Source organism: Cottoperca gobio, chromosome 21 (assembly GCF_900634415.1).
Source record: "Cottoperca gobio chromosome 21, fCotGob3.1, whole genome shotgun sequence".
Lineage (NCBI taxonomy): Eukaryota > Metazoa > Chordata > Actinopteri > Perciformes > Bovichtidae > Cottoperca > Cottoperca gobio.
Window position 1 is genome coordinate 20,941,041 of NC_041375.1, and position 26,538 is coordinate 20,967,578.

At 42.3% G+C, this 26,538-nt stretch overlaps 2 protein-coding genes and 1 long non-coding RNA gene across 7 annotated transcripts in view; 1 reads left to right on the forward strand and 2 right to left on the reverse strand.

The window, feature by feature from the left end:
- The window catches only part of mcf2lb (mcf.2 cell line derived transforming sequence-like b), a 44,416-nt gene extending 23,837 nt beyond the window's left edge, over window positions 1-20,579 (reverse strand). Inside the window, exons 1-4 of one of the 2 annotated variants that reach the window (XM_029459673.1) lie at window positions 20,436-20,579; window positions 19,934-20,054; window positions 19,318-19,379; window positions 18,394-18,994 (exon numbers count right to left, since the gene is read on the reverse strand). In XM_029459673.1, the coding sequence (XP_029315533.1) occupies window positions 18,394-18,952 (559 nt within the window). In that variant the 5' untranslated portion in view covers window positions 18,953-18,994; window positions 19,318-19,379; window positions 19,934-20,054; window positions 20,436-20,579. Of the gene's footprint in view, window positions 1-7,709; window positions 7,847-18,393; window positions 18,995-19,317; window positions 19,380-19,933; window positions 20,055-20,435 lie in introns of those variants that run through there. The other variant, XM_029459672.1, reaches the window with a different exon arrangement.
- LOC115026736 (uncharacterized) lies at window positions 14,192-18,616 on the forward strand. Its single transcript, XR_003834316.1, has 3 exons — window positions 14,192-14,321; window positions 14,933-15,066; window positions 18,428-18,616. It is a non-coding gene; the product is annotated as an uncharacterized LOC115026736 (long non-coding RNA).
- A 2,024-nt stretch (window positions 20,580-22,603) lies between the features above and the next one.
- Window positions 22,604-26,538, reverse strand: part of LOC115026734 (probable phospholipid-transporting ATPase IH) — a 31,732-nt gene continuing 27,797 nt past the window's right edge. For 2 of the 4 annotated variants that reach the window (XM_029459674.1, XM_029459679.1), the window contains one exon: window positions 22,604-25,783. In XM_029459674.1, the coding sequence (XP_029315534.1) occupies window positions 25,511-25,783 (273 nt within the window). In that variant the 3' untranslated portion in view covers window positions 22,604-25,510. The remainder of the gene's footprint in view (window positions 25,784-26,538) is intronic. The other 2 variants (XR_003834315.1, XM_029459675.1) reach the window with 2 other exon arrangements.

Genomic DNA, 26,538 nt, shown 5'->3' on the forward strand with positions numbered 1-26,538 from the left:
CAGCCAAAAGTGCCCTGTCATTAAAGCTAAAAGACCACATATAGTTCAGTGCTGAAAACCATGAAGCACTGGCCTCTTCAGCTCTTCATTACTTTTCCATTTTCTGTATAAAAAGCACTTCCTGCCCACCAAATTGCCCAGGGCCAGAGAGCTGTAGTTTCCCCTCGTTTAGCATCCACACAATTGAATTGTGATACTGTGCTTTTAGTTTAAAAACAGGCTGGAGGCATACAAATACAGGTGGAAAATGGTGGAGGAAATAACAAAAAGGAGGGTCATCTGGGGACCAGGAAAGCCAGAAGATTACAGGAAGGGAGTGTCTCAGTGACAAACACCGTCAAACAGTTAGTCTGGAAAGTCAAAGTAACAGTGCAGAGCAATGTTGACTTTTCATCTTAGCTTGACTTTGTTTGCTCGGCTGTGTTGATGCGAATCATACGGAAACACCACGTCATTGAGAGTGTGTAGAGTAGTTCTCTACAGCTCAAAAAGAAGTCTTATAGCGTACTAAATAAAAACAGACAATTCATACAAACGTACAGTAATAATAAAACTGTTAATACGTAGCAATACATAAGCAGCTGGAGCGACGGACATGAGCTCAACTCAGGATTGGCCGAAGCCAGAATAATAAACTGTTTTCTGACAGCCTGCACATCGCTACATAACATGTCGTATTTAGGCAGAGCAGGTGGGCACAAGTGAAGTTTAGTCTCTGAATGTTGCTTTTTCTATAAAAAACAAAGTGTGCAGCGTGTCGAGGTACAAAATGCTTCAAGCTATCGTCACAGTAACCGAACACATGGTGAGTTTACAAACAAACACACTAGCACGTACATCCTGCGACACTCTGGATATCTCTATCGTCTGAGAAGTCATTGTCATACAAGATAAGAATTCAGGAAATTCTCATTTCTTTCTAACTAGCATAATATTACTCTACTTAGCTTTATATTTGATGAACGCACAGTTTGTCCCAACAACTCACAACACCTGCCCGGTGACCTCAGACTCAGTGAGCCCACGGAGTCTGAGCCTCATACTCACTGGAGCTCAGTCCATCTCGGAGCATCACACAATATCCATCAGTGTTATGGATGTCGTTCCCCTCTTCATCCTGTATGTTATCCTGACTGTCTGTCTCTTTACAGGCACAACCTTTTGCTTTAAACCCTCCTCTGACTGCAGTTTAAACAAACAAGGAGTCTTGCTGTTAACTCTTTGTTTGGTAACGGGGCCGATCAGGTGACTTGGCCTAAGGGTATTAGTACACTGACATTCACTGCACACACACACACACACACACACACACACACGCACGCACACACACACACACACACACACACACGCACACGCACACACGCACACACTCTTGGTCTGGCCATTTCAATCTCCTGCCTCCTTTTAACCTTTTTCCTCAGACCAGCTGGTGTCTTGCCTGTTGTGTCAAAACAACATCAATCAAAAGGTTTTTAATTCACTCTCATTTTGAAACGAGCTTTGCCCGACAGGCGCTTTGCCGCACTATATTTGTTTGTGTCTTTCGTAGCTCTCTCTCTCTTGGATGCATGCTTACGATCTGGCACCTGGTCACTACCTTTTTTTATAGAGATTGATGTAAAAAAAAACACCCAGCTAATTGAAAATAAAAGAGAAAGCACAGGCAGGGGCCAGCAGGGGCTCTGCCTGTGCTTTCTCAGATACATTGAGAGGGAAGTCTATACATTCTTCTTTTTAAAGAACAATTCTACACACTCTGACTTTACATTTGGCAGATGTCCAAAAAAAAAAAGGTGATATAGGAAAAAAGCTAAGTATCACAGAAAATAGGAAGTTGTGAGTAGTTACTAGGGAACAACAAATGAGGAACGACCTGATAAGGAATGACTTGTTAATAAGCAGCTGCTGAATGACTCAGAGAAGAGGCCTGCATGTAAACACAGTTAACAGAGGACACGTTTTCATAAGCCCATGCTTATAAGAAGAAAATGATTTATTCAGGGCCTTTAAGTTTATGATACGACTACAAGATCAGACGATCCCTGAGAGAAAGGATCTCAGTGACAACACAACAACACCACCTCGCCTCTCTGCAGCTTCTGCTCACCGAAGCCGGTGCTTTTAAATCCTGCATGACAGCAGGAGATGTCGGAGGTCGAGACGCAGAGATTACACTTCTCTACCACATCCAAGAACACAAAGACACAAAGACACACACACGTATACGATGTCTTGTCAATTGTACACATCAGACGTACCGTGCTATTCAATTACTCATCAGTTACAGCAATCTGTTTCCTCTTCTCTTTCACTTACGTTTGCGACACAGCAAAGGGTTCATCCATTATAAATTAAAAGCCTACCTGTGGCTGGACAAACATTATTGATCGCGCACTGTGCTAGTTTGTTTTCAGAAGAATTGTCTGACCTTGAACCAAATCTGTTTAGTCTCTTTTTATTGTTAGACCTACTGTATAGAGAATATGGTACTCTGTATCACCCTTCTCTATCTATGTAGTTAATAGATATTGATTATGTGCAACTGACTGAGATGCTTTGTGAGACAGTTTCCTATTTCTTCTTTCCTTTCAATCCAACCTCAAGCAAGGGTGTGTGCACCAAAGTAAACCCTCGACAGAAGTCAGACAAGTGGAAATGTGACTTGATAAATGAACCAACATATCTTTGATGTTTGCAGTTTTGGCATGTTAATTATGGCCACTCACTGCCTGAGGACAAGTTCCATCTGCAGAGCGCTCACACGCTCCTCGTGGAATCAAGTTCACACAGAAACCTCCATCAGTTTCCACTTTTTGACCCAGCCTCGCTTACTCAGGCAGCCACACCTTGCCCCCAGCAACTCCCACACGTATCAAAACCAACCCCCCACCCAGGTCAGCAATAGCCGCACTTTGTTTCCAGAAAGAGGCTATTCAGTTACTGAAAATCCCCTCCTGAAAGATGCCGGATTTGAGTTTCAGTCACTTTTTAGAGTCGCTTTTTGGCAACTTCTTCTTTTTCCGTCTCCTACTTCCTTCCAAACTTCCACTCACTGTTCACACAGTATTATACAATCGTTAACAGCCATTAGAAAAATGGAGGATGCGCTAGTTTCAGATGCTTCTGTATTTCTCGGAAAAGAAACCGGACAGTGAAACCACTCAAGAGTCTTTTCCAATCCGTGTGTAACGATGATGTCACATGGAGCTTATAAAAAGGATGTATATGTTAATAATAAGCATATTAATGCATTACTGTGCAGGAGGTGACCTTTATGGAACTCAGTCTGGGTTTATTAATACTCACAGATCACATCCTCCCAACAGGAAAACAAGAATTATGAAGCTCACGAAAAAGAAAAAAAAAGGGCCTCAAATGACTTTTGGTGTTTATTTTCCACATGTGTCTGCATTGTATTACAAGGTTTGGTTAGAAGTATTTGCTGTTTTAACTTTGGAATAAAGATGACAAATCTTACCTTTCCCCTTCTATACAAACTACCATCATTGAATTAAAGCACTTTTTCAGTAACTCTGCTAATGAGAAAATACACACCCTGAACAAACATGAACTTTATTGCAGCATTGCCTACAAGCACACACGAAAACACACACACACACACACACATAACACCTGCTGGTTGAGGCGCTAATGTTCTTTAAAAGGCTTAACGGTGGGGATTAGTGTCCACTCACGCTCACGTTTGTGGGTGACGAGTCAAACGTTAGTGGGTCAGTCACACACCTGGACTGCCTGACTCTGCTGACACCGATTCAACAGGACAAGAGCAGCAGAAGCCAGAAACTCTGGTTCATACGGCCAGAAAGAGAATAAACTGTGGAACAAGCTGGTTATTAGCTTGTTAGTGATTTAGAAATAACTCCTTCACACAAAGTTTATTTCCTGTTTTAGTCTGAAAGTACTCTGATAATATTCTGTACTCTGAGTATTGGACAGGTCAGAGTTTTTTGGGGAAAGGGGGACAGAATAGTCACACACACACACATAGAGGTGGGGGAGGGCAGCAAGTGGGAATAAGGGGCTTACAGTCATGGATGAGGAGTGACAACAACCAAGCAAAGCACTAAATAGGACTGAGCAGTGACAGATGAGTGCTTATAATATCAGGGGAGAGAGGGTTGAGATGAGGGTAAGTCAACGTTTAAGGCTCACACTGCTCTGATCTCTGGTCTTTACATCACACAATAAAGAAATGAGGATATGGTTTGTGATCAGACAAACACAAACAAGTTGGAAAACAGCAATCATCCTGAAGAAATGAAATGAAAAAGGGACAAAAAGAAATGAATCCCTCCAAAAGAAAATATCTGGTATGCTAAACACAGTTGACGTCTCTTCTGTTATTAGACTTTCTGAACAAAGAATGCAAAAGCACCACTTTAAATGTGTTTACCAGAGATGTGCTGGAATGTGTGGATGTGCGATTCAGCATGAAAAAGCTAATTTACTTTTTTTTTTTTAAACTCTTAGTCGACTAAGAAACAGGTGAAACTGCACAGCCAAATACACTCAAGATTTAAATGACAACAAAGAAAGCAAATGCTGCGTTTTCCCAATCCTAACTCCAGGTGAGAGCAAACAGAAGAGGGCGGGTAGAAGAGGTTGTGTTAAGACAACAGAACCAAATTGTGGTTTTAATACGAAACAGGGATAAACTGCAAACAAATACTGTGAAATATAGCACGGTAAAAGAAAGACGGTGACGAGTAAGAATCGTTTTGTGATACGTAACAAACACGATAAGAGGAAATGATGAAGCATCGGACACCTACCACACAGCCAGTGGCAGCAGCGAGAAAATCTGTAGTATCGTTCCACCTCCTCCAGAGAGATCCGTACACGACCCCCCCTCTCCTCTACTGGCCACAAATACACATCCAACGATCCCTCCATCTCCTTCTCTTTCATCGCTTCCCTTTGATCATCCATCTCTTCTCCTCTCTCTGTTTCTGTCTCTCCATTCTCCATCGACGTTGAATCCGTGTCACCTTCCTCTGAAGTCCGACTCCCTCCTGGACTTCCCTCTCTTTGCTCATAACTAGTAAACAGAGAATCTGTGTGTCCTGTAATCGCACACAAGTCCAACTCCTCTCTATCAGGGTGTTCAGTTGAGCCTACGCTCACACCTAAACTCAGGTCTAAGTCCACTTCCAGGCAAAACCCGGAGTCCAACTCGACATCCTCCTCCATCAAGAAGCCTGAATCTGCCATCTCCTCTCCTCCCATCCTACCGTCCCAGTCTACGTCTTGTTCACTCCTCTTCTGCAACACTTCCATGCAGCTTTGCAGAAAGTAACTATTTCACTCTCATTCTGACTCCACATTCAGCCTGTCGCTGTTTGTCAGGCTGCAGGTGCTCTACAGCCTGCAGGACGTCACTCAGTAACTGTGGGGACTTCCTATTGCAACCTCAGGTTACCTTCCCTGTAGACAAAAGCTACAGTGTAGCACTCTACCCCACCCTCCTCGTTCAGCCAGCGACCCTTTTTCCCCTCCCCTAAAAAAAGACAATTACCTGACCCCTCCCGGTTGAATAGCAATGCCTTCCAACCTGCTAATGAATTACTTCGTCTGACCTCTAACAAGGGATCCAGTTTTGACTCTAAGTTAGAAACATATAAAAGTAACGCAGGCTAAGTGATGTCATGCCATGTTGTGTCACAGAGGGAAGGTAGGATCTGCAGCTCCCAGTCCTTTGGCCAGCGCTCATTTACCTAGGCCAACAAAGCTCTCGCTTCTCGTCTGCCTTATCTCAGGAGATGTGGACCAAAAGTACAACGGCTCCATTCTGACCAGCCCATTCAAACACTGCCTGCATCCCCATTTAACCATTCACAGACTGTATCCATTCAAAGCCTCTATTCTTGTTTACAAAAGACCCCATTCTTACACATTTACTGAAAGACTTAATTCTAAGGAGACCTCTCAAAGAAAGACACTGTTTCTTAGCAGAATGTGGCAATTTAGATTCCATTTCAATGAGATGTATAAAATATATATTTCAGTCAAAACGAGCTAATGGACACCATTCTGTCTGCCAACTCAGCCGTTAAGTTAAGTGTGCTAAAAAAGGTTTGGGCAAGAGATGTTGATTGTGTGTACATGTATGCCTGGCTGCATGTGTGTGTGTGCATGGATATGAAAGCTTGCATTTGCATGTGTGTGTGTGTGTGAGTTGTATGGGTGGGGGTTGTGTTTAACACGCGTTTGCTCTATGAGCAAGGGCAAGCACGAGGTTATCAGTGTCATAAACCTTGAGAGATAAACACAAGAGCCATTAGGTTTGAACTTCTCAGCTCAAAAGTAAACAAGAGGGTCAAACAAAGAGACACTGATCGCAGATCAACTCGCAGTCGGAGTCTAATTTAGAGACACTGATTCATTGTGCCGTCACATAAAACCAATGAGGGAGTGCAAAGAACTGAAAGAAGCCAGAGTTTCCTCTAACTCAGAGATGCATCAGTCAGAAACACAAAAAGATGTTTAACATAATAACCTGAAAAAACTCATCACATCAAATCACTCGTTGCAGGATAATGGTCCTTTTATTTGTTTTTTCCCCTGCCCAATTAAAAAAGGAGAGATCCTGGTATTTTACTCATCAAAGTCTATATTTCAAGGAAGACCAATGTTTAAAATAGAAAACATGACATCTCTAGTTCTCCTGCATTTGATCCTTTTATTTATTCTCTCCATTATGCGTCAGACAATGTTATAGGAGTACATTGCTACATGTGCAGAGTAAGTAGTCCTAGTCACTGCCAACTCCAACATCAACCGAGACTAGGACGTGATTCCTCACTGGTTTCCCGCCCACAAACATTCAATCATTACAAGTCCTCAAGTCTTTTTTGTTTATGTAATTTACAATACTCTCTATGTTTAGATTCTTAATTCAATCAAATGAAAACATACCCGGCCATTGGATTATAGCAGTCTAATTATACCAACAGGACAGACTGGTTTCTGAATCGGTTCCACAAATTGGTATAATGGCATTAAGTGGTTTCTTACACTTGATTACATTTTCTTTTTACATTTTTCAACATGGTAGGTTACTTTGGAAACAACTGTTTCATTTGGGCTTCCTCTAAATTCATAGTCATAGGTTGAATAACTTGCAGATCAATGCGTGTGTGTGAGTAACCTGAAACCTCGAGCAAGCACACAAAGAAATGTTCCGAAGAGACTTAATACATCAAAAAGGATTCCTTCTCATGTTTGTACGGTATCAGTGCTAGGTGGCCTCAGCGTGTAAAACCAAACACCGCTTAGAGCGACAACATAGTTCCTCTCTTCAACGAATTTACCTCATGGCTAATGACTTAAACAGAGCAGGGAAGACATGAAAATGGTCCATGAAACCACACAGCATGAAGTGCAGACAAGAAAAGCAGATGAGAAAAACCATGCACAAAAACCAGCACGCATGTACAAATATGCAGATGCATACAATCCATGAGTGCCAGGCACAGCAATAGCTTTAAACATGCAGTGACCTTCATCCAGGGACAAAACAAACATATGCTAAATGAACAACCTTGGCGAGAGACAAAGATAGGAGGTTTTCACATACAGCTTACACATACTGACACAAGGTCAGATTTTTCGAGACATATCAAAATACACGAGCAGTCTACCCACACAGAGATCCACAAGAAATACCATCCATGCACCGCCTGACTCACGTGGCTTAAGCGGGACCATCGGCATCCCACTATCCCATTGAGAAGCACTCCTCCTTGCTTTCCTCACCATGCTTTTCTCCCTGTGTGTTAGTGAAACCTTGCGAAAGTCCTTTTCTATGCAGTGGGAAAAAAACCAAGGTCTCAAAGTGGCAACAAGCTGGCTGACAGGAAGCCAACTGAGCAGCTATAATCAGCAGTTCCCACTCCTTTGCACCAGCTTGTCTGCCAGGAAGATGCTGTGTGCTGCAATTTCTGCATTTGCTGAAGAATCTGTTACTGCTACGGAAAAATATCACTGCAGCTGCAGAGATCTGTATGTTGGAAACTGAAGTGGCAGTTTAGACTGCACAGTCACACACTCTCTCTCACATACACACACAAAGACACAGAAACAGCTCAGTGGGCAGCAAGGGAAGCCCACAGGAAACACTGTGTGAGGCTCTGGGCGTGATGCCCTGCAGAACTCTGGCCAGAGCTTCAGCTAACTATATATCACTCTCTCACATACACACACACACACACACACACACACACATAAGCATGCTGAGTGCGCACACACACACACAAGCATGCTGAGTGCCCACACACACACCCTCTATTCATCTTACCGTCCCAGTCTGTCCAGGAGTTCCTGCGGCTGGCAGGGTTGAAAGGGAAAGGAGAGCTCAGTCCAGAGATGTCCAGGTTCTGGATCAGATGACTGAGACGGTTCACGATCCGGTACGATGCCTCACCACCCTCCCGCAGAAACTCATGCAGAGACATAAGAGCCGGCTGCTGGTCTCACACACTCAAACAAACTCTGTCATCCAGAGAGACCCCTCGCTGCACCTGCAAAGCTCCACTGCAAAGCTCCACTGCACACTCTAATAGACTCCAAATCGCAGCCCCTAAATGCAGGCATGGGAAGGACCTTCTTTGTTGTAATGTGCCGGTTCACTCAGAATAAAGCCGACATGCTCTCACATGCATCCTGCGAGTAGATGTCTGCATTGGCTTCATATAAGATGACCCCCTAGTCTCCACTGCAGTGCCACATTGGGGACTCGAGGAAACGGCACCAAAAAGAGGTGAGTCACTGTCTGCACAACCTCTAAAACAAACAGTGTTCACACTGGAGGTGAGAATGGGCCCAGCTCTGCTCTTCACAAACACACACACACACACTCTGATGCACATGCATAGCTCGTCGCAAGAGAAACTATTGACGGCTCAGTGTAGCATAGGTTTCTAAGGAAGGACGGACGGACGGACGGGGGGGGGGGGAAGAGGGTGGAGGGGAGCTGGAGCAGAGGGCAGCCGGTGGAGCACAAATCCCCTTCTGCTGCTCAGGCTAATTATATTCCTCCACTCCTTAACTAATCTGCCTTTTCTCTCCCTCTTTTCTATCTCCCCAGATTCTTTCATGCATTCATTCCTGGTGAAACAGGAAAGCATGAACATTTAAAAACTTCCAACAGTAAAACTTTGTAGTGGACATTAACAGCTCAGGGTGTGTCAGTGACTGAGGTGGAGGAGCAAACATAGAGGCTCCTCTTTGATGGGAGAGTTGAAGAGGTTGCTGGCAGGCTTTTATTTGTGTGTGCTTGTGTTGTGCGTTTGGTTGCGTTTGTGTGGCCAAAGCTGGCAAGCAAAAGGCAGTTTGCAGTTTATAGGCTTAGAATAGAGATGAGAGGAGCTGCACTCTCACACATACTGATGAGACAACTGCAGGAGGACGAGACACACGACATCAGCCATCTATCCCTAACCCTTCATCTCTCTCTCTCTCTCTCCTCGCTCTCTTCTCCCGTTGCCCTGTTAATCAGGTCTGATCCCTCGTTTATGGCATCACTGATCTCCTGTGGGTTTCTTCATTACCGTTTGCTCCCACACTGACTTCACACTGAAATGTACCTTAAGTGGACGCAAACATACACAAGCGCACAAAAGATTATACTTCCTGTCTGTGCTACAGTTACCATTATAACCCACAAATCATAAAACAAGACTAAAAGTCTACAGTTAGCTAGTAGTTATGCTGCGATGCTGTAATTCACCACAGCTATACTTTGAGGTAACCACTAAAATCTGCATAATAACATCCTCGTAATGACAATGCTAAGAGGCTGATGTTTACCATGTGTAATGTTCGCTATGTTCACTATCTTAGTAGTGTGTAAGCATGCTAACATTTGTGAATTACAATAGTAACTGTGACGGCCTCTGCTTCACCTGTCTTGTGTCAGTCACTGTGTTGGATGTCTTTAAGGTGTCAGTGGACCTGATGACAGTGTCCGTCTGATCTGGAGCACCTGGGCGCAGCGCACCTCAGGACCATAAAAGGCCAGCATCCGCGATGCTGCTCTCTCTCTCCCTGCCTGAGCCAGGCGTTGTTTTGGCTTTGTCTTTTGTTTGCATACCTTGCTGCGCAAGTTATGTCCTTTGTTTACCAATAAATCCCTTATATACTTTGGCATTTCGTGTCTTTATCGTCTGTTTATCCTGCCCTAGAGCCGGGGTTGTGACAAATTGGGGGCTCGTTCCGTGTTGTTACGTGATTAACTGTGAGTATGTGACCCGGCTGATTGTTTTGTGTTGCTGTTGCCGGTAACGGTAAACATTTGTTGTTCGGTAGCGTTTAGGAAGAGGACACTCTTGGTTTGGTCGAACAGGATAAATTGGATGGTCTGTTGGGATTGTCAGTTTAGTTTGATGTATAAGTGCTGTAGGTTATTCTTATTTGGACTGTGGAGAGTTGTGGTCTTAGTGCCAGCTATTGTTTATGCTCGTAGCAGATTAACAGGTGTTTGTTTCCTGGTGCGTAGTTTTGATAAAGTGGTGCGGATTCTTCCCTGGTAGAATGTAGCGGCATTCCCTTTGGGTTTGTCGGGGGGATTGTTGTAGTGTTGTGGCGAACGTGGTTGAAGCTTTGCTTGGGAGCATGTCCGTGGTTTCGGGAGCGTTGCTAGCTTGCTAGTCGCCGCCCTGATCCAGCGGTCTTTAGTGCGTAAATACCCACCGCAAGTAGCTGCATGAAGACTAGGAGGGAGTTTACTTAGTGGGGCTAATTTGTGATAGTGGGAAATATCCAAACCAGCTGAGGGTAACCCTCTTGTTATATACAGGGAAACTTTACTGTGTGGCTGGTCCTGTTTTTTGTTGTAGAAGTTGTGTTTTGCTGGTTGAGTGTAAAGATTTGGGAAATAAACATGTTGGATCTTGAGGCCTTTATTGCTAGTCCATCGGAGGAGGCGTTACAGAAATTTACAACGGAGCGGTTGCTTAAACTGTCTGCGCATTATTCAGTGGTTGTGGGGGACAAACGTCTTAAAGAAGATATTAAAGTTAAAACTGATTGAGATGGGAGTTATGACGGAGGATCAGGATGAGCCTGTTCCAGTTTCCACTACTATGTCTGCCCAGACGCAGGGGTTGACTTTTGAACAACAAAAGGAGCTTCTTGCATTGCAAAAGGAGCATGTGACAACGCAAAGGGAGCATAAAAGATATATGCAAGAGTTGGAAATTAATAAGCAAATTGAGATAGTGAGGATTCACCAGCAAACGGAACATGCAAAGATAGATCTGGAGATTCGTCGGTTGTAAAAGGTGGCAAGTAGTCCACTGAGGATCAGAGCGAGATGCATAAAGTTGGTGTGCGTCCTTTTGATATCAATAATTTGCGTTTGTTGCCGCACTTTAATGAGAGGGACCCAGATGTGTTTTTTGCATTGTTTGAGCGAGCTGCTAAGGCTAGGGACTGGCCTGATGCGGACTGTGCTCTAATGCTCCAGTGCGTCCTTACAGGAAAAGCACAAGAAGCATATTCGCCGTTGAGTTTAGAGGATAGCTCTAGCTATGTAAAAATAAAAACTGTCGTGCTTAAGGCATATGAGCTTGTGCCAGAGGCTTATCGCCAGCGTTTCAGGTCTTGGGAGAGAAGAAGTGGTCAGACGTATGTGGAATTTGCGAGAGGTCTGACAACTCACTTTAAACGTTGGTTGACAGCCCTTGAAATCGTTAATTTTAATGATTTATGTGAGTTGGTGATTTTGGAGCAGTTTAAAAACTCGCTTCCTGGCCGAGTGGCCACCTACATTACTGAGAAGAAGGATGCCACTGCTGCTGATGCTGCTGTGTCAGCAGATGAATATGTGCTGCTCCATAAGGGTTCTTTTCGAGAGCGCACGGTGCGTGATGACGTTGGCTGGAGAGGGAGTAAGTCTGACGCTGCATCATTTGATCCCACACGGTCTTGGAGGTCTGGTTCGTTTAAATCTGAAACCAAAACTCGAGGAAGTTTTGATAAGAGTAAATCATGCAACTATTGTCACGAGGCAGGACACTGGAAGGCAGAATGTCCTTTGTTACAGCCGAGGAATAAGGGTATGAGACCTAATGTTAAGCCTGCTGCGTTCGTTGCGCCTGTGAGTATGACTGATGTCTCTGAGGTCCTTACCACTTGTTCTTCTGAGCCTGACGTTTTGGCTGCGTATGCTCCTTTTATTAGAAGTGGTGTTGTGTCGCTGGCAGGAAGTGAGGTTAAAATACCGATAAAGATCTTGAGGGATACAGGGGCCTATGACTCGTACATAGTGGACTCTGCCACTTTGCCTTTATCAGCAGAAACTGACGTCGGTGAATGTATTCTCTCTCGTGGGATAGGGTTAACAATTTTGCCTATTCCTTTGCATAAAATGATCCTTGACTGTGAGCTTGTGCAGGGTGAGGTTGCTGTGGGGGTTCGGCCGGCGTTGCCCATTGAAGGGGTTCACTTTATTTTGGGCAACGGTTGGCTGGTAGCCGTGTGTGGGCTGACACTCCTCCCTCACCTGTGGTTATACTCTGTCCGGTGGATGCTACTTCTGATGAGAGCTTTGGTGAATTCCCTGAGGTCTTTTCAGCCTGTGTGGTTACGCGCGCAATGGCGAAGTCAGAGTTGGATGCGTTGTCTGACAGTTGTGGTGACGTCAATTTGGAGGTTACGTCTCTGTCGGATTTCCCTCTATCAGTTTCACGTAGTGAGCTTTTGCATGAGCAACGGAGTGATCCCTCCCTTAAAGAGATGTTTGATCGTGTATTGTCTGCCTCTGAAATAAATAGTACGGCCAGTGGTTATTTCTTGCAGAATGAGTTGTTGTTCAGGAAATGGATTTCCCTGGGTGGTGACATTGTTGGAGAAGCCGTTTTCCAGTTGGTGATGCCAGCTAAATTCCGCTCCCTGGTGCTCAAAGTGGCCCATGATGATAGTGGACACTTTGGCGTAAGAAAAATGTATCTGAACGTCCTTAAACATTTTTTTTGGCCGCGGGTGAAAAGACACGTCTCCACGTACATTAAAACATGCCATGTATGCCAGTTTACGGGGAAGCCGAATCAGGGCATTTACGCCTGCGCCACTTCAACCTATCTCTGCTATAAATTAACCGTTTTAACATCTCATTGTGGACTGTGTAGGGCCGTTACCGTGCTCTAAATTGGGTTGTAAATGTCACAGTCTTGATTTTTGTATATCCTGTTTTATTTTGAAGTGTTCACTCCCCCTTATGTCATGTCTAGTTGTACTTCCTGTTTGTGTGCTTTCCCTCTGTGATTGTTGATTTGTTCCTCCTGTGTCCGTTCACCTTGCGCTTGTGTTTTAGCCTCTCTCCCCAGCTGTATCTTGTTCCCCTCGTTAGTGTCTGTGTGTATATATCCCTGTCTTTTCCAGTGTTCCTTGTCAGATCGTCATCTAAGTGTCACCCTTGCAGATGTCTCCTCGTGCTTCCTCGTGCTTCCTCGTGCTCCCCGTGTCATCCTGGTTTGTCTTTTCAGTTTACTGTTTACCTTGTGTACTTTTGTTATTTTTTAAAGCTTTTGGAATAAAGCCCTCTTTTTGTTAATCTCCTCGTCTGCCGTCTTGCATTTGAGTCCTCACCTTTTCGCTACCGGGACAGTAAATATCTCTTGACAGTTATGTGTCAAAGTACCAGGTATCCCGCTGCATACCTGTTGAGGTCAATTACTACGAAGGCTGTGGTAAAAGCGTTGACACAATTTATATCTGTATTTGGTATCCCGAAAATTGTTCAAAGTGATAAGGGTCTAATTTTTCATCAGACATGTTTGCCCAAGTCTTGAAGGTTTTGCGCATAACTCATAATCAGTCATCTGCCTATCATGTTCAAAGCCAAGGTGCCTTGGAGAGATTTAATCAGACTCTTAAGTCTCTCCTGCGTGCGTATTGCGCCGAGCTGGATAGACACTGGGAGCAGGGTCTTCCGTGGCTGATGCTGGTTGCTAGGGAAGCTGTACAGGTTTCGGCCCTAACAACTAACTCCTCTGCTCTGAGTTCTCATGTCTCTGAGCGCTTGACTAATTTCTACTGCCTTTTTAAACCTGTTTTTACTGTTTCGTGTTCTCTTAATGTGTTTCTCAAGTACCGGGGTTGCTGAGGAGGATACGGAGGTTAAAGTGACAGGCCAAGGGGTGTGTAGAATTAAGAGTCGTGTGTGTGTATATGTTGTGTTTTTAGTTTCTAGTATTTCTATTTCCCATAGGGACGTCGAAAGAACGGATACTTCGTTACCAAGTTGATGCCAAAGTTCGGACATGCGACAGTACATCTGGCACCGGGGGTTCGAGACTAACGTAAATAAATAACACGGTTCTGAGTTGAAATCGACAGGAGAGCTAGTTAACGTTCGCTGCCAGCAGCCGGTAATGGAAGTGCTACTGACTTGTATTATGGCCTGATCAAGCTCTATTCAGTATACATTTGTAATGGGTCAATTATAACGTTATCATGATGTGTTCTAATGTAATCTTGTAAAAATGTTGTTTAATGGCGAAACTTGAATAAAAGAGGTTTTCACAGCAATATGAAATAGATATTAGAGAGAAAATGATGACTTGTTAAAATTCCTAAAAACAGCATGCAAAGAAAATAAAGGAGTGTATGTTGAACTAGGCTACATGGAATTTATTCTTTAGTTTTTTACCGTAGTTTTGAATTGGCTATCGAGAATCATGGAATTTCACAGGTATTGGTATCTAATACTACATTTCGGATATTGTGACATTTATACATGATGATAATGAATATAAACATATGGTAGATATAAATCTAAAGAAAGATAGTCATTACTATTATCATTTAATAATAAGGCTTTCAAATTCCTCTGCAGAAGAAAATCTAATACATTGTGCTTACCCTCATTAAAAATGCAATGAACTAAATTGAGAATGCTTCTTTATTGCAGCACTCTCTCTGCCTCTGGCTACTGTCGTCTGTCTGACCACAGCTGACCAGCTGGAGAATAAAAGTGTTCTGCTGGAGGCAGGTTGGATGAACATCTGACCTCAAGCTAAAAAGACACTTGACGCTTGCATTATGGTAAGAATAAATTCTTACATGTGTCTGATTTATAAGCAGCTTTCCCTGTTGTGCTTTCAATCCAAAAACAATGCAACAGATGAATTAGAGCAATAACAAATGAGATTGAATAGCAACCATGAAGTCAGGAGACAGCTGGTCCGCCTGGAGCTCAGACACTTTCCTAAACCTCAGCTCCTGCTTGGTTCAGCAGCAAATACAGCACTAGACAGTCTCTGTCTCGCACACAAGCTGAGAGGTGTGAATACATACTAGCCATACTCAGCACACAAAAAACACCAACTACAACATATAACACTGTAGATTCTCCCCCCCCCCTCCCGCCCTAAGCATCAGCGGCTGCAGATGAACACATTCCTTCTGGAAAAGCTGAGACCTGTGACTCACTGAACTGGATGTGTCCCTTTAAATCAACTGGAAGTAGGTCAAATGCCCAGTAAAAGTTGAGAAGAGGCTGCCTGTGATTAGGGCTGCAAGTAAAAATGCATTTCACTTCCCTACTAAATCTAAAATCTACTAAATAAAAAAAATCTACTGTTTTTTTTCAAATCAGAGCTTAACTTGCATCAAAGAATGTTGTCCACGCTAACGCCGTGGCTCTGTGGGTGGCTGTGTCGGTCAGTTGGTCCACCACTTTGGTCCAAACTGAAATATCTCAGCAACTATTGGATGGATTGCCAGGATGTGTAGACATTCATGGATCCCAGAAAATGCATCCTAATGACTTTGGTGATCATCTGACCTTTCGTTTGGCACCACCATGAGGTTGACACAGTGAAATATCTATTGGATGGATTGCCATGAAATAAGGATAACATTGTAATAATTTTGGTCACCCCTTGACTTTGTATCTAATACTACCATCAGGTTCAAAATCTTAATTTGTCCAATTTTGTTTAAAATATTACCATTCCCATCAGTCTCAACTTTACTCCATGTTTAGTGCCAATTAGCAAATGTTAGCATGCTAACATGCTTAACCAACACGGTGAACATGGTAAATATTACACTTGCTTTTTGACAAGCAGTCAAAAAGCAAAGTTATTTATTTATACGAAATGAAGAAATGCAAATTTCTCCATTCCATGAATTATTTCTCAGCGACTGAGCACAGATAAGATGTGCGAAGCAGCTCTGCCCACTCACTGTGGACTGAATGACCCCGCTGATAGATGGATGGTTTGGATCGCTGCCACTGACAATATTCACCAAAAAAAGGAAGATGCAGTCAGCCACAGTGTGGGACGCAAATAGCTCTTCCCGATTGTTTATCAGTATGAGGATATTGCACGTTCAGTTATGTTCATAGCAGTCAGCCAGAAACCAGGAGCTAAAGATCTATTTGAAAATTGTTCTCTGGGGAAAAGGAAAGCGACAGGGGTTCTTTGCATTTTACAATATAATACCTTTTTCAGCTCAGGAGAAGCGAGCAGTTCGCCAGATTAGACAATGCTAAATCCTTTTCATTCTCAGTTAACTTTGTTTCCCTGAATCTCTCTTTTCCTCACTCTCGCTTCCTCTTTGCTGTCTTCTGTGATCAGTGTTCGTATCTACACTGAGCCGATTACTGCTCTCATCCTCCTGTCACGGCACATTTCAGTCACATTCCCTTATAAACACAGTGCTACCAATGATTGCAATGTCTGCAAATGTTTAGAATTATGCCTCGCACTTAATTTGTGTACATGTAAAAAGGAAAATATGACAATTTTTCATAATTTTCATTCAATTTATTTATTTTGTCCGGAGAACAGTGATGCAGCTTGTAATTCTGTTTCAGAGCTGCAGTTTGTTCATTTTTATTCCTGTCTTTTTGGCATAGCCATAACCTTCTCCTCACTCAAGGCCACCCACTCACTGCCGCCATACTTTCACCATCTCTGGTGCTAAGGAGGAGAGGCAACTAGAGCCAACTGTGCTGTATTTAAGATTGCTGCAGGAGCCTCACCATCATAAAATATTTAAAAAATCATGCAAAAGTAAAATGGACAGTGTGTTCAGTGTATAAGCATATAATACACATTAGTCCTGTATGCATACAGACTGTTGCTGTACACACAGTTGCTAAAAATACAGCAAAATAATAATGGCCTGAAAACTACAATGCCATATGCCACTTAATGAGCAGCTGTGGCTTCTCTCAATGCGACCAGCATCACTGATCTCCAATCAAACAACATCAACACAACATCAAAGGAAAAGGGGGTACTTGTGTGTGTGTGTGTGTTTGTGTGTCTGCCTGTGTGCATTCATGCTTGTGTGCTGGCAGTGAGTGGATTAAAGGAGATCTCTATAAACGGATCAAAAGAGAAGAAAAGCAAACACCAGCAATATCACTCATATCACTAAATGACTCATTAAGTTGGATTAGTTTGATAAAAGGAGAAAGATCTGTCTTTCAGTCAGTGGCGATAAATCATGAGGCTACAGGAGCAACGTCAGGGCATCACGTCTACAATCTGGATATGGGTTCTTGTGTAAACTACAAAAGGCTCCAAAATAGCTTTCTCTGACATGACTGCGTAATGAATTTTTACAGCAGTCAGAAATAAAAGACCTAAGATGTTTCCCTGCAGCCACTTTGACCACTCAGAGCAAATCTGAAAAGGCCATGAAAACAGTGGAGCTTTGCACGAAACACAATAGCACAGCCCTGACGGCTAAATCTAAGAGGTGATGCGACAACCTGAAGTGGCATGTCTATGTTAAGTAATCGGCCAGGGTCACAGTGGGGATAGGACGATATATGAAAAGGTCACAGTCTCCCATTTCTGCCCTCAACACCTCTCCTGATCAAACAATACTGTAACTGATTAGGGTGGAGTACTGAGAAAATAGGCCAGTGAGATACAGTATCACAACACAAATCAGTCAGGCGGCAGTCTGTGTATTTTGCAGACGTCATGAGTGTATAGATTACATGTCAGATTTAATGCCATTTAACAATATAAATCCAAAACTATAAAAAGAAGAAGCTTAGCCTGTGATAACTGGACTATCTGGCTGAGTCACAAATTATTTCAACTCTTAAGTCACAAAATAAATTAAATAATATGACTCAATATTCTTGATATATGACTTCAACAGCAGCACATTAACCTTGGTGTGGTTTAATACAGCTGGTCGCTCATTGACATGATGATCCTGCATTTTCCTTCATAAACCCTTGTTTCACCTTTTAGTTAGTCTAAATTCATCCAAACAAGAGATGCAATATTGTCTCTTATTGTTGCAATAGCCATGTTTCAGGAAAACATGCATAATCCTCTGCAATCAAGAATATAATGGCCGGGGACTACAGTTAGTGTCGAGTGTGTTGTCACCCACCTATGCCTCGAGTGACTGTCCTTAGTCTCTCCAGCAGCTCCCCCACGGCCATCTCCTCCGTCTTCATCCACAGGATCATCCTCCAAAGGGACAGTGGAAGACCAGCTGCCCAGCCAACAGACACTTTTGCAGGAAAATGAGACAGCTTGCCTGCTTTTTGCTCAACGGTGCTTCGGAGAGTGGATGATGGTGAAGAGGACGGGAGAGGGGGACTGTTGCGGTGGCAAGCACAGCCGAGCAAAAGGGAAGAGGGAGATGCAGCAGGGTAAACTAGCCCAGGATGTGACTGCCTGGCTGCTGTCTTGTACGACACAAGGATGCTGGAGGAGAGAGATCTGAGAAAGAGGGAGGGTGTGTGCAACTCAGAGGTGCTGGTATGCTGGTGAGAAATGGATGCTTTCGAGGATGCTGCAGAGACGGCTGAGGCAATGATGCTGAAGCTGCTGTCACAGCCCCAGCTGCACTGATGAGTCCCCTGCAGAAGGATGCAGAACGCAGGAAGCTGGTGATGGAAATGGGGACAATGTGGAGCAGGGGGCAGCCTCATTCGTACTTGCATGCTTCAGCCTCAGCACACATGATGGTGCGAACCTGTGCAGACCTGGCAGACAAAGAGGGGGAGGGGAAGTGAAGGTCAGCGCTTCAGTTATACACAAACAGCTGATCCAATAGCGACACCCAGTGTGGAGGCAAGGCATGACAGCTGTCATGGAACATTCTATGTAGAAATATACATGGTACCACTGGTCATGCACCATTGATTATGTTGCATTGCCACCATGTGACGACAATTGGTTATGACAAAAACGGTTGTGATACTTTACAAAAGAGCAAATTCCATTTGCATTTTAACTAGGCTGCAATACTTTTGTATTTTTAAACAAAGGAAGGATTCCATTTCTTTTGGTATAAATAAACACTTACCTTTACACAGACCAACACATTCTGGCAGGTAATGCAGACAGAAGAAGAAGAGTTGTGGGAAACTAAAAGGACAATGTTAAGGATGCTGATCACATGTAGAACATTTACTGAAGTTGCACATTTTACATAGTTGGTCACCAAAATACTTGACCAACCAGAAACAGTAGTATATAAAACATGAAAAGATTATGTTGTTTAGAGAGAACACCTTTATTATAAATTATTATTTTGAATAGGTTTTTCAGATTATGTATCTGTAGATGGATGGTATTTGATTTTTGATGCTCACAGCATTTTGAAAAGTATAAAATTAATCATCTCTTTTCAGAATAGATAATCCACAGAATTAATCTAACAGTCTACTGGGGGAACTCCACCCATTTCTAACGTCAATATTAATAAAAAATAATAACCTTTATTTATATAGCACCTTTCATAACATAAAATAAATATCAAATAATACGAACGGACAGTTTGCGGATCGAGATTCGCTCAATTTGACAAAAAGTGTATTGGATTATAATCACAGACTCCACCTTTAATTACACGGGGAATAAGACCTGACAGAGGCTAGCCTAGCTAACGCATAGCGCCCTGCATAATTGCCCATACTCACTTTAGTGACGCTCTCCCCGTGGCCATTTTTAGAACGTCCGATGTGTTGCTGCCTTCGAATGGAACTGGTAACTCATGGTTACCAGCAGTTATGTATGCTTGGCGTTTAAGCGGTTAAGTAGCTAGGCAACGGAAATATAAACGTTACTGTCGGCGTCTAGAAGCAACTGAGGCTAACAATTTAGCAAGCTAGCAAACGGTAACATTATGCAGGAAATGTAAAGGCATGACAGAGGATATAGATGAGTTCATTGGAAATATCAACATTTTCCTCATACATATTATAAAATCAGGAGGAAAACTTATATAAGACTAAAATTACAATATATTAGCTTAATATGCACAATAGCTGCTCCGCCATTTCTGACAACGTCAACAAACACGTCCGAACTCATGAACTCAGAGCTTTCAGATATATATCCCACTTACAAGGTCGTGAAACCCACATTAGGGGGTCGTACATTTGATTATTCTCGTTAATACGGTGAACATGTTGAACTCACCTTCAGGTTGTGCTCTGCAAAACATCTTCTGACGCTTCTACTTGAGCATCCTCGCCAATAGCTAGAAAAGTGCGATATATCGCTGACTTTGTCCACTATGGAACATGTCCGCAATAATGTTTTCATATTGTTCCAGCAACGGCATTTCAGGGACCAACATGTTTTCCTACAACTGTGAAAATTAAGGTAAAACTGCCAGTAATGTATTTACTTGTCTTGGCATCGTTGTGGAACTTTGATTAGCAGACAGGCCAAACCACTTGGATATGGGAGAGGGGGGGTACCATAATTAATTCTGTTATTACGAGCAGATATATATTTTCTTTATTTCCTATAATAATGGTCTAAATGTAGCTATTGTAGTTCTGCTTCATATTTAATTTAAATTATTCATCATTATAGTTATGATTGATGATCATTATTAGGCTTTTTGGTACCCCCCTCCTGCTTGTGACGTGCGCTTGCTCTGAAGGTCACTACCTGCCGCTCAAAATAGATCCCGCGGATTTCAAATCCTGCTTACTTGGCCACAGCACAGCAAAGCATATTTCAGTGTATTTAGTGCTAGTCCCAGAATTTCAAAATAGGATAAGTTCAAATAAAGGCTTTATTATCCACACTTTACATTATTATACATTAAAATAAGCCTTTTACATTATTACACATTAAGGAAGAGTTGAGAGTGCAGTCCTTCTGACAGATGGCGGCACAATTTTACAGAGCGAGAGGCAACTTTGGCAATTGTGCAAAAAAATTACCTAAGAGAAAAGTAGACATATTGTCATATGTGCATTTGCAGATGATGCTATCCATCATTTATCTTGTCCTGCAAAACCTATTCATCCTGCACTCAGACTGTGGGGCTTGTCAGACTTAATGGACCTGTAATACATTGCCCTCTCACATAAAAAGAAATACAAGTCAGTTCATTAAAAATGCATACTGTCCGTCATCTATCTTTTAATCTAACTAAATGTTACAGGTCTCAGTTTGAGAGAGCCTGCAGACGGATATGTGTGCCTGAGAAAACAGGGGAAATAATGAAGAGACATGCAGGTGTGTGGCTACTTGTTCAAAGTCTTTTCAAGCTAGATTTATTCATTATTTTCCAAATGCAAAAAATCATTGTCTATTATATCTTTTATATTCTGTGAGTTTCAAGATTTTAATTTGTCCATGTAGACAACATGTCAAACGGAATAAACTATATTTTAATGGTGATATTTTCTTTTTCTTTAATGCTGCTACTCTATGCCACTTTAAGCTAATTTCTGTAATATTAAAGCTGCTATTTTATCTCTTTACTTTAGCCTTTTAATGGTGATATTTTATACAACTTGTAATGCTGCTACTCTATGCCACTTTAAACTCATTTAAATGCTTTCATTCTGTAATGTTCATTGATACTATAACTGGTTTAACATTGAATGTGTATACATTTAAATTATTGAAAAACCTGATAAATGTGTACTATTATTGGAGAAAAACTGGCTTTAACCGCTGTGTTTTAGACGTTAATAGGTCAATAAAGAGGTTGGTAAACGTAAAAAGTAGGGAGTAAACCAGTTGAAAGGCCACAGGGGCCCATTGTTAATCTAATGCTTTCAAAATATGGCTCTGATAGTTTAAAACATTTATAAGAATGGTGTGATGAATGTGGTTTCCCGGCAGGAGGGTCGTTAAATACGGCACAGATACGGAAACTTGGCATGATTTCCAATGTTATTTTATACTATTTCACACTCATTTCCATCAACACTGAGATTATTGTACTATAAATGCTCTTATTCGGTCTAATTTTGTACTAATTGTTGTTTTTGCTGTGAAACACTTTGGGCTGCAATTATTTTATGAAAGGTCTTATACAAATAAAGCTTATTATATTATTATTATTATTATTATTATTTCATGAAAGTCAAAATGATCAAAACTCAGATACAGATATGTATTACATGAAATATATCTCAAATCCATCTAAACAACATCCATCAGTTGTCTATGTCATGGAATATGTCTAAAGAAATGACATCAAGTAACAAAAATACAAATGTTTAAACCCTAACCCACTCATCCTAATCCATTCACTCATCAGTGCTCAAATCCACATATTTGTCATAATGGCTGAAGAAAGTACAGTAATCATGACATTAAAAATATACAACATTAACATTTTTTTACTCTTTCTTTATTACAAGCAGAATGACAATACAGTGCTTTGCCCTCATTTGCTACAGACAGGCTGGCAAAAAGTGAACAGGCGAACTTTTAAAATCTTTATCCAAAAAAAAAGTAAATTCTCAAAACCTGTTTAGTAATACAAACAGTGCTGTACTGAAGGTATGATATGACGCGTGCTGCTCAGAGCACAGAAGTCGACACCCTAACCCAGACATTTTACCAACGCTCAGGAGTGACAAGATGAGCACCTGCTGTTCTGCTGATGGACTTAGAAAAAGCAGTTTGACATTCTGATCAGCAGTAAAAGGCTGGTGCGATAAACCCATTTGAGACGGAGGCTACAGACGGTCCATTCCAAGTCAAGTTATTTGGTCACTTTTTTTTTTTTTTCTCACCCACTACATTCTTCTTAGAAAAATAACTTGTGAGGAAGAGTGAACACTTATAAATCCCCCCCCCCCCCCCCCCAAGTCGACAGACGATAGACCTTGTTTTAGAGGGGGGGAAAAAACGATCTGTTGTAGAACAAAGTGCAGTGTGTGTAGACCTATTCGTAAATCTCTAATGAATCTTATAATGTATATGTTGCTCTAATTTTGGTTACAAACTTGAACACACATTCTAACAGAGTTAAAATATAGTCTTCTCTCTGGGATACAAAAGTAGCAAAAGAAATATTCACAATGGACAACACAAAAATGACAAGTAGTAGAGAAAAGAACTGAGGTGTGGAGGACCAGATAACAAACTGGGTTTGAAGAATGACTCCAAAAGAATTCCCCATTACATCATTAAATTAAAATAGACCTTATAGCATTATTGTGGTAGGATTGGTATGTGTGGCATGTAGAATATGTCTGGATACAGTATGGCAACAGCACAGTGAGATGGGACACTGCATAACAAGCACCAAGGCCCTTCTAATAATCTACTGAGGTCAGGACGTTGAGCCCCTAAATTCAAATACTTGTGGAGGCTTTGAGTGAAAACTGAGACAAATCCAGACCTCCAACCAAACCGATAAATCATCTGTGCCCCAGTAAAAAAAATACTGAACACCTGTTATTAAATCTATACATGTTGGCAGATGGTGATGTGTATGAAAATAAACTGTATAAACATACAAAAATGCTTCTGAATCTGACATTCAAGACTTCCCCAGTCAGTCACTTGCTGTGCAACACGACAGATATGCTTTGGACAGAGAGGACTTCGGATGCTAGAAATGCAGAAAAGGGGTTCATCCATAATGAGCCACAATCTTCGGCTGGAGGACATGATGGATAAATCAGTTCAACATTCTATTGATTTGATTGTGACATCGCCGATTCAAGTGTCCCTCCTACTTACAACAGTCTAATATAACACCCCTTCTTACTACAATATATATCAAAAGGTTTTTCTTTTAAGTTACATCCATACATCAACAGTGACCGCCATCAATAATTTTAGAACAATACAGAAAAAACTCATGGATAAATGCAAACACAGAGAAAAAACCCCTTATAATGTGACAACATGACATTAGCATTCTTACATTAACTTTTGCATAACACAGAGCATGGCAGCAAACACACAAGCACAATGCAACAGTGAGGAATAGCAAGTCATTTTAGGACATCCATAAATAAAGACTCCACGAGTCTCGGCTGCTGCTGTTACCCGACGCGGCCACATGGGGGCGGGAGTGGGTGCAAGTGTGCTCATTGTCGGGAGAAAGAAAAGGTGTCGTGATATGGTTCATGATGAATGATGTCTGGGACGACGGAGGATAAGGAAGAACAGAAAAGAAGAGCAGATCAGCATGCAGCAGGGAGATCCGACATGCTACACTGGCAGATAAGAAAAAGAAAAGTCGACACAATCGTGAGGGTAAAAGAAGAGGAAGAGGAATAACAGACACACTGTACCAGACAAGTCTGCCCTGTCCACTCACAACACATGTTTAACCTAGAAATATAATCCACTAAAAATCAGTATCTATGAATTAAGGCAGGGTGGCTAGAATACTCCACATCCCTCTTCAGATTTCCCCAGTTTCTCTTTCAGCTGAGTGTGTGTCTGTGTGTGTGTGTGTGTGTGTGTGTGTGTGTGTGTGTGTGTGTGTGTGTGTGTGTGTGTGTGTGTGTGTGTGTGTGTGTGTGTGTGTGGGTAAGGCTTTGTAATACACCACTTCTGTTTTGTTTTTTTGTGTTTTTTTACACCTTTCCCCTTTGGCTCCTAGCCTGCTGCTGTGTGGCTACCTGTAAGGCAAAGGTGTGTCACATACAAACATACAGTAATAGGCAAATGTCATGCATACACTCGCGCACATGCACACGCACGCACGCACGCACACACACCTAAAGGGCTGAGCTTGACGGCTGCCCCTTACTTGGCCGGACCACATACTGTACATAAATGTTTCCAACAAACATTCACAAAGAAGCAAAAAAGGACACGAAAGTGGAGGAACAGGCAAGAACGTGAAGACTGAAAATGAGGACGAGGAATACAAAAAGGCCTGCTGACGTGTTGCAACAGGACAGCTCCGTCAGTGCATGAAACAAATGCACCTTTGCACATGGTTCCCTTTTTTTGTTCTTAGACTTTTTCAAGTAAGAGTTTGGGTTTAGGAACTTTAATGACACTAAGATGGGGACGACACTGAATCAAAAAGATGTTACCAAAGAATGTTGATGAGGCGTCGGGGCTGTAATATGTAAAGGGTCGTTCACTCAGGTGTAGCCCAGAAAATGCACATGGTGAACTCGGCATGGAGGTTGAAGTGTGTGAACGTGTTTGTTTGTGTTTTTGCTCGATTGCTTCGATCCTTGAGACGCAGATCTCGGTCGAACATCGTCGGATGTACTTTATGAGATTCACCTACACATAGTTTCAGAGCCTGCGTTTTGTGTTCACACGGAGGTCTCCGGCCCTGGAGCGTAGTAGGCGTATCCCGCCCCTGATAGACGGAGCACGTAGGGGCTGAGAGAGCACAAGTCTGCCCCTCCACCCTCTGCCAAGTGGACCAGTAGTTTCTGGGGAAGGGGATCAGACCTGTGAAGCGACAGCGTCTCCGCAGCGCCGAGGTGGAGGTGAGAGGAGTCCGTGCTCGTGCCTTTGTAGGATCGACGAGACGACAGTGGAGTCAACTCGGCCACGCCACCCCGCGACAGCTTCTCATGATCCTGCAGAGAGAAGGAGGATGCATTAACAAAACACAATCCAAAATACAGACAGGAAGTAGAAAAGGAAATCAAAAGAAAGAGATGCACCATTCAGATCAGATCACAGTAGGTGGGAATGACAAACAGATGTGAGACGGCTTGATGCATACCATCTAACAGCAGGGTTATCTTCAGAGTGGTTAATACGTTTGTTTTATATATCCAGATAGGGCTGCAATTAACAATTATTGTCATTACGGATATTCCGCCGATTGTTTTCTAGAATAATAAATTGATTGTTCGGTTTATAAAATGCCAGAAAATAGTGAAACATGTCAAATTCAAGGGGATTTCTTTAAATGTCTTGTTTTGTCAGTTCAAAACCCAAAAATATTCAGATTAATATGATATAAAACACAGAAATGCAGGAAATCTCCATATTTGAGAGGCTGAGAAAAGCATTTTCTGCCACTTTTGCATGAGAAAATACTTTAACGCTTATTCGATCATCGTAATAGTTGATCGATAAGTATACTAATCGTTACAGTTGTTTAGTTTGAATGATTAATGACACCCTGCTATGGACACATCTACTGAACACACAGGACAGAGACAGGACAGTGGATACTGGACATCATTTACTGATCAATGATGAGAAACCCTCTGAAAACTCCCGTTATGATTAATAGTTGTGTTGGATTAAGCATGCTTATGAAATAAAGACAAGGTTTGCACTTGCTATTCCATCTTCCGACACCAGATGTCATCATTATTCC